The sequence below is a fragment of the Octodon degus genome, unplaced genomic scaffold (genome assembly GCF_000260255.1).
Source record: "Octodon degus isolate 3935 unplaced genomic scaffold, OctDeg1.0 scaffold00090, whole genome shotgun sequence".
Classification (NCBI taxonomy): domain Eukaryota; kingdom Metazoa; phylum Chordata; class Mammalia; order Rodentia; family Octodontidae; genus Octodon; species Octodon degus.
In genome coordinates, this window is record NW_004524666.1 from 8,767,815 (window position 1) to 8,782,270 (window position 14,456).

General features: G+C 45.6%; 1 protein-coding gene across 2 annotated transcripts in view; it reads right to left on the reverse strand.

Moving 5' to 3' along the window:
• Nucleotides 1-14,151, reverse strand: part of Zbtb24 (zinc finger and BTB domain containing 24) — a 17,551-nt gene extending 3,400 nt beyond the window's left edge. Inside the window, exons 1-5 of one of the 2 annotated variants that reach the window (XM_004637488.2) lie at nt 14,078-14,151; nt 12,208-13,193; nt 5,851-6,018; nt 4,951-5,034; nt 4,317-4,400 (exon numbers count right to left, since the gene is read on the reverse strand). In XM_004637488.2, the coding sequence (XP_004637545.1) occupies nt 4,317-4,400; nt 4,951-5,034; nt 5,851-6,018; nt 12,208-13,165 (1,294 nt within the window). In that variant the 5' untranslated portion in view covers nt 13,166-13,193; nt 14,078-14,151. Of the gene's footprint in view, nt 1-4,316; nt 4,481-4,950; nt 5,035-5,850; nt 6,019-12,207; nt 13,194-14,077 lie in introns of those variants that run through there. The other variant, XM_023722360.1, reaches the window with a different exon arrangement.
• Between the last annotated feature and the right edge of the window lie 305 nt (nt 14,152-14,456).

A 14,456-nucleotide genomic window follows, 5' to 3' on the forward strand; every position in this document is an offset into this window, starting at 1 on the left:
ACCCAGGGCCTCTGCACTGCGGAGCTCCACCCCTATCCTTCTTTCTTGGAGACATTGTCCTGCTAAGTAAGTCATTAAGTTCCACAGACTGCTTGAATTTGTGATCCTCCTGTCTCAGCCTCCCACAGTGGGTGGAAGATAAGCATGTACCACTGTGCGAAATAAGAAGGCATTTACATGAGGAAAGCAAAGGAACTCAATACATTCCTCCTGTATCTTCCACGCTTATGCGTGACAGTGACTTGAGCACTCTTCCCTTACCACTGTCTTCAAAAGAACTGTGCACTGGGGAGACTTGTATATTGTTCACATCTGTCTTCCAAATATATCCAGAACCTGACCACCGCTCACGACCCACTCGTCCTGGTTTACACAATCACCTTCCTTCCTGGACACAGCGGCTGCCCCGAGGGGCTCTTCCTTCTCTGCCATCCACTGTCAGCATGGCAAACGGGGGGGGGGGGGGGGTGTTCTGGTATAGTCAGGTCACTTCATACTGCGGCTTTAAGTGCTGATGGCGCCCCAGCCTGATTACAGTCAAAATTCCAGGGTCCAAAGGATCACAGACCCTCACACTTCTCCCCCAAACCTACCCGGCCCTCTCCCAGGTGTCTCCAGGTAACTGACTCACCTCCTCTCCTAGCCTCTGCTCACACACCGTGACCCTTACCAGTGAGGCTCTGTGACCTCCCCCATCAGGAATCTACTCCAGGGGTAACATCATTCCATTCTTGAGGGTTCTACACCTCAACACATTTCTATCAGCTGCTGAGTTTTTCTTTTTGAGACGTCTTGCTATGTCCGCACCTTTTTTTTTTTTTTTGCGGTACCGGGGATTGAACTTAGGACCACGCGCTTGCCAGGCTGGTGCTTATTCTACCTAGCTATCTCCCTGGCCCCCTCTTTTTTTGAGGCAGGGTTTTCTATGTAGTCCAGGGTGGCCTTTAACTTTCAACAATTCTTATGCCTCAGCCTCCCCAGTGCTGGGATCATAAGGTGCATCATACTCAGCCTAATCAGCTAAATTTCCATTTTCTTGGGCTAGGGAGAGATTTCAGTGGCATAAGTACCTGCTAGGCAAGCGCAAGGTCCTGAGTTTGATCCCAGGTACCACAAATAAATAAATAAATAAATAAAAACTCTGAAAATTTTCCATTTTCTTTTCTTTTTTTCCAGCATTGCAGAGTGAACTCTGGGTCTCATACCTACTAAGCAAGGTGTCTATCACCGAGCTAAACTCCCAGACCCTGAAACTTTCTTTCTAGCACATGGATTAGGGGGCTACATTCAAACTACAGAACTGACAAAGGTTTTCCAATTCCACGGTTTTTGATTTGTTCCTGTGAACAGGTCTGCAACCTTCAACTGAGTTACCCGATTCAAATTTATTCAGTTCTGAAACATGCACTGACCATCAACAAAGTACAGAGTTAAGAAACAAGGCTCGATGAGTCTCAGAAAAGGAGGTTGGCCTATGTGAGTAACAAGTCAAATAGGGCTGTGCTCCACCAAGAGTTGAGATGGTCACACCACTAGTGGTGGTGGCAGGAGAGTGAAATGTGGGAGGCAGCACTGAGCCAGACTGGAGAGCCACCTGGACTGCTATAAACAGCATACTCAAAAGGCCTGTGTTGGAAAGGTCCACATACTATACAGCCCCAGAGGGGTGGGGATTTGCTGTGAGCAGGGGTGGGAATCTAAGATGAAGTCATACCTCAAAGAGCTATAAATTTCAGGCTGAGGACCTGGGGCACCTTAGAGGTTTCCAGCAGCACGATGACCCACTAAGTGTGGGGAGCGGCTGAGCTGGAGATCAGTCATGTGTGGGTCTACAGCAAGGCCAGCCCTGAGAACACAGAGCACCCAAGGTGAGCCAGGTAAACAAGCTGTTAGGCAGATGGGTTTCACCTGAATCAACCTGCAGCGCATATAAATGAATGCACTGCCACTGTAGGGTGGTTCCATTTTTTCCCACCAGGAGAGGAGGCAGCATCTGACCTCACTTTCAGCATTCTGACTCCCGTCCTGCCTCTGGGAATTTCAAGGGCTACACTGGATATGGCGTTCAGGGTATCTTGGGGCCTCTCCTCAGTCCATCCCCACCACTACCTGCCTACCTGCCCTGAGGCTTTGAAAATCCGGGGCCATGCTCCTGCTGATTTAGTGGTGCAGTGAGCGGCAGGCTTTGTTCTGTGTCACATTAAACCCAGAGTGGCTGTCTTGGTGATGGTAGCAGCACTCAAGCAGGCCTGCCCCACCACAAGCCTCCAGTTCTGATCAGTCCTATATACTCTTATTCCAGAGAACTGGTCTCCCACTGTAGGACACAACCTTGTCTTCCTTAAAACATGACTCAAGGTTCCACATAAACACAAGGAGCAGTGAAACGCATGAAGAATGTATCAACCATTCCCAGTCTCCGAAGACAAATCTGTTGGCAGCCTGTGCAGGAGAGTGCCAGGGCATGCTGCTCTTGTGTGGAGCCACATCACCATTTCAAAGGCTGTGCTGCCCTGCACTGTGGCATAAGCCCAAGTGGCGCTGGCATAAATCCCAGCACTCAGGAGGCTGAGGCAGAAGGATCACTGTGAATTCAAGGCCAGCCTGGGCTATGCTGTATCCAATCATGGATACTAACTAAAACTTACCAGTCAAATCTCTTACCAAGGGGTTGTTTGCTTGTTTCTAATATAATCAAACCTGGGCTGGGGAGATGGCTCAGTGGAATAAATGCTTCCCTGGCAAGTGCAAAGGCCTGAGTTAAATGCTCCATTCCACCAAAAAATAAATAAATAAATGTCAAACCTACCTGTGATAAATAGCCTTAAACATCTTTCCCCAAATGGAAACAGTTGATAAATACCATCAAAGCTACTGCCCACAAAATTTCTACATTATATTCCTATCAATAGTACATAAAAATGTCCATTTCTTCACATGTTTGCCAATCTAATGGACAAAAATCACACACACTCTTTGGTGACCAAAGCTGTTGCCATGGTTTTATAGCTGACTACCTGCCATTCCTATGTTGTCTTCTGTGGAGCTCTTTTCACATCTCCTACCAGGTTTCTTGTTGAGGTACATGTTTTCTCATCTGGGATATCAGGATATCAGTACTCTTGTCACATATGCATCAACTATGCCCTCCCACCCCGGACTGAAAGTCTGAATATATATCTGCATTCCATGCTCTTGACCTTGGCCTTTTCTTCCCTAAAGGGGCTGCTAAGGGGCACTGTCTTCTCTGGCCCGAGACCTTTCTGAGGCACAAATCAAAACATCCTTCTTGCCCAAACAGGAGGCCTAACTCTGTGGTGCCCGCCCCACTGTCCTGCAGCCAGGCCACCTGTCTCTGAGGATTCTCAATGCATTCTTTGGATGCTGGGCTGTCTTCCCTCAAGCTTCATACTCCTGTCTCATCCCCTCTTCTGGCTTCCTGTGTCAGCCAGCATGTGTTCCAGCTTTCTGAGCTGTCCTGTAAATACTTTCCCAGACTTTCTGGGGAACAAGACCCATCCCCACCTTGGCTCCATCCTGAAATTTTTTTTTTAATGTAAGGAATTGAACTCAGGATCTTGGGCTTGGCAGGTAGGTGCTTATGCTGCTGAGCTATCTCCACAGCCCCATCTTGAAATTCTTGAGTTGGCTCATGGACTCTGCAAGGAAGGTTAGGGTGAGGGGCTCCAGATTTCAGACAGATGAGTGGCTGGCTCCCTGGGGAGCTTGTCATGGTCTCACACCCTAATTACAGGTTCACGTGTAAGCACTTACAGCTCTCCCAGCATCTGAGGTCCACAGTCCAGTAGTCAACTGATTACTCCTCATCTGCACCTGGTGCTAAACAGCCCCAGCCCAAGTGACCAAAATCTCTGAATTTGCTCCCCAGGCTTCCCTCCATCCAGTTTCTTCTGCCTCTACCTTCTCACCCTCACATCTGATCATGAGCAAACCACTTGCAGCACTATGTACTACTTTGTGGCATTAAATGAATTTTCAGGGCTAGGGAGATACCTTAGCAGCAAAAGCACCTGCCTGACAAGGTCCTGAATTTGAGCTCCAATACAAAAAAAAAAAAAAAAAGACTTTTCACACATGAATAGTGGCCAGTAGGGACCTATTTTGCTAGCCTACAAATATGAGATGTCCCTACAGAACAGTGCTGCCCCATTCTCCCCTGAGCTTTCCAATGATCTACTTGTAAAACTCCAACTCTATTTACAATAAGCATCGTCAGACACAGGCCGAGCAGGCACTCAGCACATCCCCTGCAAAGGTCACATGCTAGGATGGGTGGTGGCCAGACAGTGTGTTACCTGTGTGTGTTCGGAGGTGTTTCTTTAGCTGAGACACATCCATGAATTTGCGATGGCAGTGGTTACATTCCGGTAATGAGTGGCCTTGTCGCAACAATAAAAAAAGTGTCAGTGCATATATGCTCTCCCTGCATTTCTTCAGTGATCTGTGTTAAAGCACTTCCCTGAAAAATAATCACTTTAAATATGGTACTTTAACAACAGCACAATTCTTTTATCAATCTGGTAACAACTGCTATTCCCTAAGGTAGTTCAGCTCACTGCCTCCATGAAAGAGCTGGGACCCTCCTGGCCATCATAGATGGAACCCTTGCCCTGGAGAAAACCCTGGACTGGGGATGGTGTCTCCATCTAGGCACTACTGCCAACTAATTCAAAGCCCTCTTGGACAGGTGGCACTTTTGAAATGTACCGATTCTGGAGGGTTCCTAAGTGTAGCACCAAAACTACGGTACAAATATTTAAGTCTCATGATAGTGCAGAACACGACAACCTCTAACTTACATGGCTTTAAGAATATTTCCCCAAAATATCCATTTATTGTCTAGAATATGAACCTAAGACTTCAGAAACAATTCATATTTGCATTTTTCCCCACCAATCCAAACTTTTTCTCACTTTATGGATATTATACCTGTATGAACTCGGTAATGGCTCTTTAGTTGTCTTTTCTGGCTGAAATATTTTCCACACTGATCACAGGTAAAAGATTTCTGTCCTGGAAAATAAAAAATAGAATACTTAAAACCATGCAAAAATTACAGAGCTCTAGAATGATCACTAAAGTGATAAATAACAGAGTGGGCCCAGATTCCCATTTTCTATAAAGGATACAAGTAAATGTATCCATTTGAAAATCTTTTCGAAAGCAGATACATAAATGTACAAAGGCACATGAGGCAACAGGACTGGAGGGAACCAGGTTGTCTTAGTTACTTTTCTCTCCCTGCTGGGACAAATACCTGACACTCAAGCTTAAGGAAGAAAAGGTTTACTTTACTTAGCTCATAGTTACTGGAGGTTTCAACACACTGGAGGAGAGGCTGAAGCGCTACCATGTTGAGGATGACACTCTCCACCTCTCTCAGAAAGCACAGGCTACCCAGTTTAAAGGCTTGTGCCTCTCTGGCCCCGCCCCTCATGCCCCACCCTGGTCCTCTGGCCCCGCCCCTCAAGCCACTAGCTCCTCCAGCCATGTCTGCCCCATAACTTACATGAGGCTTTGGGGGGACAACTAGACACAAACTGTAACACAGATAGAGCCGGAGAATTCAAGTCTCCCCCAGAGGCACTCAAAACAGCTGCAAACCTGTAGTTAAACAAAGAACCTGTGCACTGACTACCCAAAGGGTAGCTGAAAGCTCAGTGCTGTGTACAACTCTGAAGTAATTTCTGACAGTGGCACAGACCTGTCTTTCAGTGATACCACACAGAAAATGATACTAGACTAAGGAAACACGCCTTAGATGCCAGAAATGTCCACCCTGCAAGTGGGGATCTTGCGACAGGCGGCCCCGTGGTGCAGGCCAGCTACCTGAGTGCAGGCTCATGTGCTCCAGCAGCGAGTGCTTCGTGGTCAGAGCCTTGCTACACACAGTGCAGGTGTATGGCCGCTCGCCCGTGTGCATCCTGGTGTGGACCTGCAGGGAGTGCTTCTGGGCAAAGCCTTTTCCACACTCATTACACTTGAAGGGTCGCTCGCCTAGAAGGAGAGGTCCAGAGGCAGAATATAAGCACAAATGAAAATGACAAGGGGATTTATCTTAAAGAGCCCACAGCCGAAGGTAAGGAATAGGAGAGAATATCAGTAACAAAAATGAGAGACAACACAGATTAATCCAAAGCTAGCAGTGAGGAAAAATGAGATACAACCTAATTTCTAAGCAGCGCCTCCCAAAGGCCCAGGAATTGGCAGCAGGCACAACCTCTGACAATACACAAGAGTTTATTTGAGAGGTAGTGAGACCCCCCAGAATCAGTTCCTTATTCACACAGCTCAGGGCCTGGCCCTTTCCCAACAGATGATAGATTATTCTCTAAAGAGGGTAAAACAAAGGGTCTCTGGATTTGGAGTGGCCAGGCACAGCTAATAGGCCCATTACAGGAGACATGGTCAAAGTCTACATTTGGGACAAGATCTTCTCTTTGGCTCAGACCCTGGCAGCCAGGCCAGTTGCCTCCTGGGAGAAGAGTAGAGGCACATTTCCTGGAAGGTGGTGGACATGTGTACAGCCATAGACCCTCACCTGGGGATCAGTAAGGAACTGGGGTGCAGCCACAACTCCTCCAATAAGTCCACTGTTTTACAGGCTTTCCTTATACTCTCAGAGCTGTCTGTAGCTTTTTAGTAACATACTCATATAGGACCAAGTATGAATTTAAAAAAGTCATCAGACATGGTGGCATACACCTGTAATCCCAGCTAAGGCAGGAAGATCATAGTGAGTTCAAGGCCAGCCTGGACTATACAGTGGGGGTAGGTGGGGAAGAATGTCGCTCAGTGGTACAGTACCTGCCTGGCAGGCACAAGGTCCTAAGTTCGATTCCCAGCACCCCAACACCCCCCCCAAAAATCAAACTATCAGCATTTAACATTCAAGGAAAAATTTTAATAGTAGTATTATACTAAGGGAAATGAATAAAAAGCAATGTGCAGAAAAAAAGAGACTGCCCAGAATGAAGTAACCATTATCATTAACATTCTCATACAAGTCACTACATTATAAAGTAAAAGGGCTGGCCAGTGTTAGGCATAGTGGCACACACCTGTAATCTCAGCACTTGGCAGGCAGAGGCACGAGGATCCTGTGAGTTTGAGGCCAGTCTGGGCTACATAAGCAAGTTCAAGCCTGGCCTGACTACATTTTAGACTGTAGTCTAAAACAAAACAAAAACAAAAACAAAAACAAAGAAAAAGAACTGGGCAGTGGCATATACGTGTAATCCTAGCCCTGGCAGGATTGGGGGAATTGAGCTTGCCTCAAAAAACAAAAAGCAAAACAAAACTAAAAAGGTAAGGCAGAAATCTGCCAGGAAGTAGAACAAACAATAATGGAAAATATGAATGAAATAGAGGTAGAAGAGCCTATAAGTTTCAACACCTGAACAGCAAGAGTTCTAGAAAGGAAGAAGAGAAAAACAGATGGGAATCACCCATGAAATATTTCAAGAAAGAGCAAGGGCCTGAGTTCAATCCCCGGTTCTGAAAAAAAAAAAAAAAATATTTCAAGAAAGTTTTTTTGAACTGATCAACAGGAACTTCCACCTTGTTTGGATCTCTCTGGTATTGGTCAAATGGAAGAAAATAGGCCAAATGACTTGAAATTTTAGCCAGAGCAATTAGGAAAGAGAAGGAAGGAAAGACAGACAGACAGACAAGAAAAGCAAATTACTTGTTTGTAAATAATATGATTTGATACACAGAAAATCCTAAAGACTCTATCAAAAGACTTTAGAACTAATTAACTCAGTAATGTAGTTGGACCCAAAAATCAAAGAATATATTGAAATGAGAAGCATTTCTATACATCAATAATGAACTCCCTGAGAAAACCAGCGAAGTAATTCTATTCACATTAACTGTCCTCCCCCAGGAAACCTAAGGAAGCAAAAGGCTTCCACAGTGTAAGGTATCAAACTCTGGGCTCAGTGGTAGCATGCACAATGCCTGCTTCAACCCCCAGTACCACAAACACCCAAAAACAAAAATGAAGAAAGGAAAAGAAAAAGAAAATTATCGAAAAAAAAAAAATTATCGAAGACTAAAGAAACTGAAGAAGACTCTAGAAGGTAAAATGATCTTCCACATTTATGGACTAAGAGAATACTGGTAAAATGGCCATACTACCCAAAACCATCTATAGAGCCAGTGCAATCCCTACCAAAATATATTTTTCCCAGAACTAGAAAAAAATAATCCTAAGATTCATAGGGAAGCCAAAAAGATCTCCAAATAGCCAAAAAGTCCTAAACTGGAGGCACCACAGAACTGAATTTCAAAACATAGTCACAGTAACAAAAGTGTGATTCTGGCACAAAAGCTGACATGTAGACCAGAGGACCAAGAACTAAGTCCATGCATCTTCTACTGAATCCCTGGCCCTGTCTTTTTAAAGACAAGGTCTCATTCACTATGCAGTTCAGGCTAGCTCTGAACTCACTCTGTGGCCCAGGCTGGCCTTGATCTCAACACTGATCCTCTTCACTCAGCCTCAAGAGTGCTGGGGTTACAAGTCTATGCCACTATGCCAGCTAGCTGATTCTTGAGAGAGTCAAAGCATACAGCTGAAAAAGTTCAGCCTCTTGCAGAGAAGATGCTGGGAAAACTAGATATCCACATTTAAAAGGCTGAAACTAGATTCCTAACTCTCATGCTAAACAACTCAACTCAAAAAGGGTTAAAGACCTTAGGGTAAGACTTTTGAAACCATTACAAGAAAACATATGGGAAATACTTCAAGATACTAGTTCAAGCAAGAATTTCCTGGGTAAAACTCCAGTAGTACAGGAAACAAAATAATTGACAAATGGGATCATATCAAATTGAAAACTTTCTCTATACCAAAACATAAAAAAACCCCATCAGAGTGAAGAATAATACAGAATCAGAAAAAAATCACTTCAAACTATTTACTGCCAGAGGATTAATATCCAGAACATATAAAGAACAGCAAAATAAAATTTAAAAATCAAGATATATCATGTATAGGTACAAATTCCTTATGACAAATGTGATCATTATATATACCTAAAATGTACTTATAATAATCTTTTTTTTTTTTTTTTGGCAGAACTGGGGATTGAAGTCAGGCCCTTGCACTTGCCAGGAAGCATTTATTCTACTGAGCCATCTTCCCGGCCAATTCTTAATTAATTTTAAAAATTTGATGGGGCCAGGGAGACAGTTCAGTGGTCTAAGCGCCTTCCTGGCAAGCACAAGGACCCACGTTCGATCCCCGGTACCACAAACTGTGCCAGCCACTGAAACCAGGCATGGTGGTGCTTGCCTCTAATCCCAGCACGGGGGAGGCTGAAACAAGAGGATCACTATGAATTCAGCCTGCATAGCAAGACCCTATACCAAAAAAAAAAAAAAAAAAAAAAATTGCAAATTACATGAATGGCCATTATCTCAAAAGATACATAAAAAAGTACACAAATGGCTATATGGGGGCCTGCCCCTTAGCTCAGTTCTTTAAGTGGCTGCTTCAACAAAGCAGTCAGGCTCAGGTTGCTGTGGTTTGAGCCCCACAACTCAGGCTGAGCCCCACAACTCAAGCCGAGCCCCACAACTCAAGCCAGCCAAACCTGCCCTGAAGGCATTTGGAGCAAAAAAAAAAAAGATATATATCTGAACAGCACTAGCCATTCAAATAGAAATGCAAATGAAAATGACATCACCTCATCTCAAAATGCCTGTAACTAAAAACATAAATGAATGTTGGGGCAGATACAGAAAAAGGGGAACTCTTGTATACAGTGGGAATGTACAGCTATAATGAAGAAATGGACAGAGGTTTCTCACAAAACTATCTCTTTTGAGAATACTGTACTACATTCAAAGGTAATGCAGCCAGTGTACAAAGACACCTGCATGCCCACATTTATTGCACTGTTACCACAACCACCTGCATGCCTGGTGACAGATGAATGGCTAGACGTTTGGTATACATACACAAAGGGATGCTGTTCAACCATCAAGAATGAAGTCCTGTCATTTGTAGAGAAGTAAATAAAATTGGACAGCATTGTGTTAAGTACAAAAAAAAAAAACAAAAAAAAAACAGACAAAAGACAAGTGTCAGCTGTTTCTTCTTGTATGTAGAATTTAGGGGAAAAAAGATAATCTAGGGCTGGGGAGATGGCTCAGTGGAATAAGCACTTCCCTGGCAAGCGCAAGGGCCTGAGTTCAATCCCCGGTTCCACCAAAAAAAAAAAAAAAAAAAAGACCTCAAAAGATAATCTGAAAGAAGGGGGAAAAGTAGGGTGGGGGAAAGGGACAGGGCTGGGTCGGTGGGCCATAGCAGAGGGCAAAGGGGAGGCAGGGGAGGGCAGAAGAAAAATGGGCAGGATCAATGTGCACTGTATGTACGTGCAGAAGGAATAGCACAGTGAAATCCATTAACTTGTGTAAGTAATGCGTCAATAAGCACAATAATAGACACTACAGTGACTGCAGTATTCCAGAATCTTGGGGGTAAAAGGCAAGATCCCATGTGCTGCTTTTCCCATGACAAGTCTTAAAGAATATGACTCTTCATAAACTATACATATGTGCATCTTTAATGAAAATAACCAAAATATATTCTAGTGCAAAACAGAATTCACTATGAAAATAAAAAAGAACCTATTACAGGTTAAGAAATATTTTTTTCTCCCCTTTTTTTTTTTTTGAGACAGGGTCTCAATATGTAGTTCAGGCTGGTACTAAACTCACTCTGCAGCCCAGGCTGGCCTCAGACTCAAGGCAATCCTCCTCCCTCAGCCTCCTGAGTGCTAAGAATTACAGTGGAATATTTGAGAATCTATTTTATTCCAAGCATCAGAATTCAGTTTTGACCCCATATGTACATTTACTTCCTGCTTTTCAAATAACAAGGTTCCAGGCAAGTAAGTCAGAAGCCTGAGTATGGAGCCAGTCCCAGGAAGTTTTAGTTTTCCAAGTGGTTCTAATATGTAAGTGGAGAACAGCACCAGGCGCAGTGGGTCACATTCACAGCCAGTTACTATGACAGGAGAAAACTTAGGTACAGTGCCAGCTCCCACATAAGCTTATATTCCATTGCGGAATTTGTAAGTGGCAACTACAGCCTGATCTAAAGAGGAATGAGTTTGGGAGGCCTCAAGGGAAGAAGAGATTTCTGTGGAAATCCCCATGGCCTATGCTGCAATATAGTTATATTAGCTATCAATCAGCCAGCCACATGTCTTACTAGAATTTAAATTAACAAAAACAAAATAAAAAATTCAGTTTCTCGGGCTGGGGAGAGAGCTCAGTGAAAAAAGTGCTTGTCTGGCAAGCACAAAGTCCTGAGTTCAATCCTCGATACCACAAAAATAAATAAATAAATAAATAAATAATAAAAAAAAAATCAGTTTCTCAGTCACACAAGCCACAGTTCAAGCACTTGAAATGCGTATGTGGCTAACGGCCACTGGGACAATGGGAAGAGAACACTGCCATGGTCACAAAAGGGTCTACTGGTCAATGCTGGGCCAGGAACCAAAAAAACCAAGAAAAGCACCTGCAGCTAGAGGGTTGAGTTATAAAGCTATCCCCAAGAGCTAGGCAAAAGAATGCTGTGGTTAAGACAAAGAACAGCCAACCATCAGAAAGCAGAGTAAACTGAGCTAAAGTCGGGTAACTGGAGGGCAGGCCAAATAGCTCAGTGCATTTAGGCACCTGGGCCTGCCTGGCTGGCCCTGCCCCCAGGGCACTGAGAGGGCAATTGAGACTGGGCGTGGTACACGCCAGTAATCCCAGCTCTTGGGAGGCTGTAAACAGGCCCATCACTACGAGTCCATCTAGTAGTGAGACCTTGAACACCCTGTAGACCCCTCCCTGAAAAATACACACAAAAAAAGACTGATAACTGGGCAAGGCTAAAGCAAGCGACCAACAACACCCAATCTGGAATGAGGCCAGTTGGGTTCAAATCCCAGCTCTATGGCAGAATGGGTACACCTGGGCAAGTTATTTCAGCTCTCTAGGCCTGGATCTCCTCTTCTGTACAGTAAGGGCACTACCATGTACCCTGTAACACTATCCTAAGAGTTAAATGCAATAATACGTGCAAAGACTACATCCCATAGAAGCCACAGTGATGAAAGCTGTACCACTACCATTCCAAATTCCAAAATGCACTGCAGTAAGTTTTGAAAATGTAATTACCGGTGTGGCTCCTCTGGTGGACTGCTAAAAAGTGACTGTACTTAAAAACTTTGCCACAGTCTTTACAATGGGCCTCGGGCCCACTGGGGCGTTTTCTCTTTCCACACACCCGCTTGGCTGAACCATGGTCTTCATCATCCCCTATAAGTTTGTAATCCTTAAGTTTGACGGACCTCCGGATCTTCCGCTTGCTGTATCGGCTCTGGCCATCCTGCCCGTCCTGGGTCTTGGGATCACAGTTCTCATCTTTTTCAGCTGGCACAGCCTCCACTCCACCTGCCTCACAAGCAGACTCAGAGCCTTCCTTTTCTTTTGCTGGAATCTGTTCAGTCAGTAGCCCATTGTCTCCTTCTTCAACCACAAAGTTTTGTCTATTCTGAACTGAATTGTTCACTCTTAGTTGTATTTCCTCCTCTGCAGCCAGTTCTGATTTTCCTTCTTGCAAACTATTGACTTTTCTTGGTCTTCCCCGTTTCCGCTTTGGAGGGTCATTTTTCTTATTAGAAATGACAACCATAGGAGCACCAGCACTGCTCAGAGTCGTTAGCTTTGGGGAGCTATGATTATTCTGGAAGTCTGTGTAAGCTCTCACCAGGTCATAGACTTTTAAGAATTGAGCAGTAGCCAGAACTTGTTCTGTGCTTTTGTCATTAGCGTGTAGATAACCCGTGTAAATAAATTCTAGCAGGATACCAAAAATGTCTGCAACCATGCCTTCCAGCATATAAATCGACTGTCCGATCTCCCCCTCTTCTGCAAACATCATTGAGAAATACTCACTACTGGCAGCAAGTAAGGCTTTGTGGGCCCGGAAATGCACATTCTCCACGATTAAGGTAATATCACAGAGAAAGCCTTTCTTTCTCTGATCCTCAAAACTGGCTAGGACAGAGTCACTGTGAGTGTCTGAGTGTAAAACAAGCTGCCCTTCGGAAAGCTCTGCTGGTGCTTCTGCCATTTTCTTCACAAGCCAGGAAGGTTCAACTCTGAAATAAGAAAACAATGTTTAAACAGGATTAAGCACTGTTTGACAAGGTTAACCCGGGCCTACATGCACTTGCTGTTTCTTCACATCGCTAACTGAAGTTCACTTTTATTTTATTTTTTGCAGTACCAGGGATCAAACTCAGACCTTGCACTTGCCAGGAAGGAGGTTACACCGCTGAGCTACATATCCCTGGCCCCCTATACTACCATTTTCTACTTAGTGACTCAGCTCTGGGTTCTCGTCCCTGTGGCACATTACAGAGCCAGGCGGATTCCCAATATCCACATAACCTCTCCTCATAATGCTCGTGTTTTCTCCTCTGGAAGGAAAGAATGGGATCAAACCACCTGCAACCTCTTGCACTAACTTTTGGGGCCACAAAATTATCGAGAACAACACTGCCGCCATCTCGAGAACATGTTATTAACTATTTCATCTGTAGCAATAAATATTTTACTTATTTAGAGGCAAACTCTTGCTATGTAGTGCAAGGCTGGCCTTGAACTCGCTATGTAGCCTCGGCTAACCTCGAACTTCTTGCGATCCTCCTGCTTCAGGCTCCCGAGCTGGGATTACAGGCGTGTGCCCCACACCGGACAGGAACAAACACTTAAAAGGCCAAGAAAATGCACAAGTGCAAAACGAAGCTGTAGAGGCATGACACAGCCGCGTAAGGCCTCCCACTGAAGGGCGGTGTAGCGGGGAAGGCAGGCCGGGCACCAGGCTGCGCGCGGAGCCGAGCCCGGGGCGCTCCACTCCCTGGGACTGCAGCGCAGGGAGCCCACCGCGGGAGGCCCCACAGCAGCCCGGGTTCGCAGGCCCCCGGGGGCGGGTACGGCCCCCAGACCCAAGCCCAAGGACGGGGGCGCGCGGAAGACCCACCTCTCGGCGGGACCGGCGGAGTACAGGTAGCGGCGAGCCCACTCGGGCCTCGCGGGCAACCGCACTGCCCTAGCCCCGCCTCTGGGGCTTCGGCGCCGCCGCGGCCGCCAACCCGGAAGCGCGACTGTGCGAACTGCCTGCGCGCAGACGCCAAACCACGTGGCCCGCGGAGGGCCGGGCTCTGGGCGGGCGGGGCTGAGGGGGCGGGCCCGGGGCGTGGTTTGGGTGGGAAGGGGCGGGGCCTCGGTGCCGGTTGCCCAGGAGTCTAGCAGGGTTTTGGGGCAAAATGAAGGTGCGGGGCTGGAATGGCATCGTAACCCGCCCAGGAAGGAATCTTTGTCATATCAGGCCGCTACCTCCTCGTAGGTCTCTTAGTTGT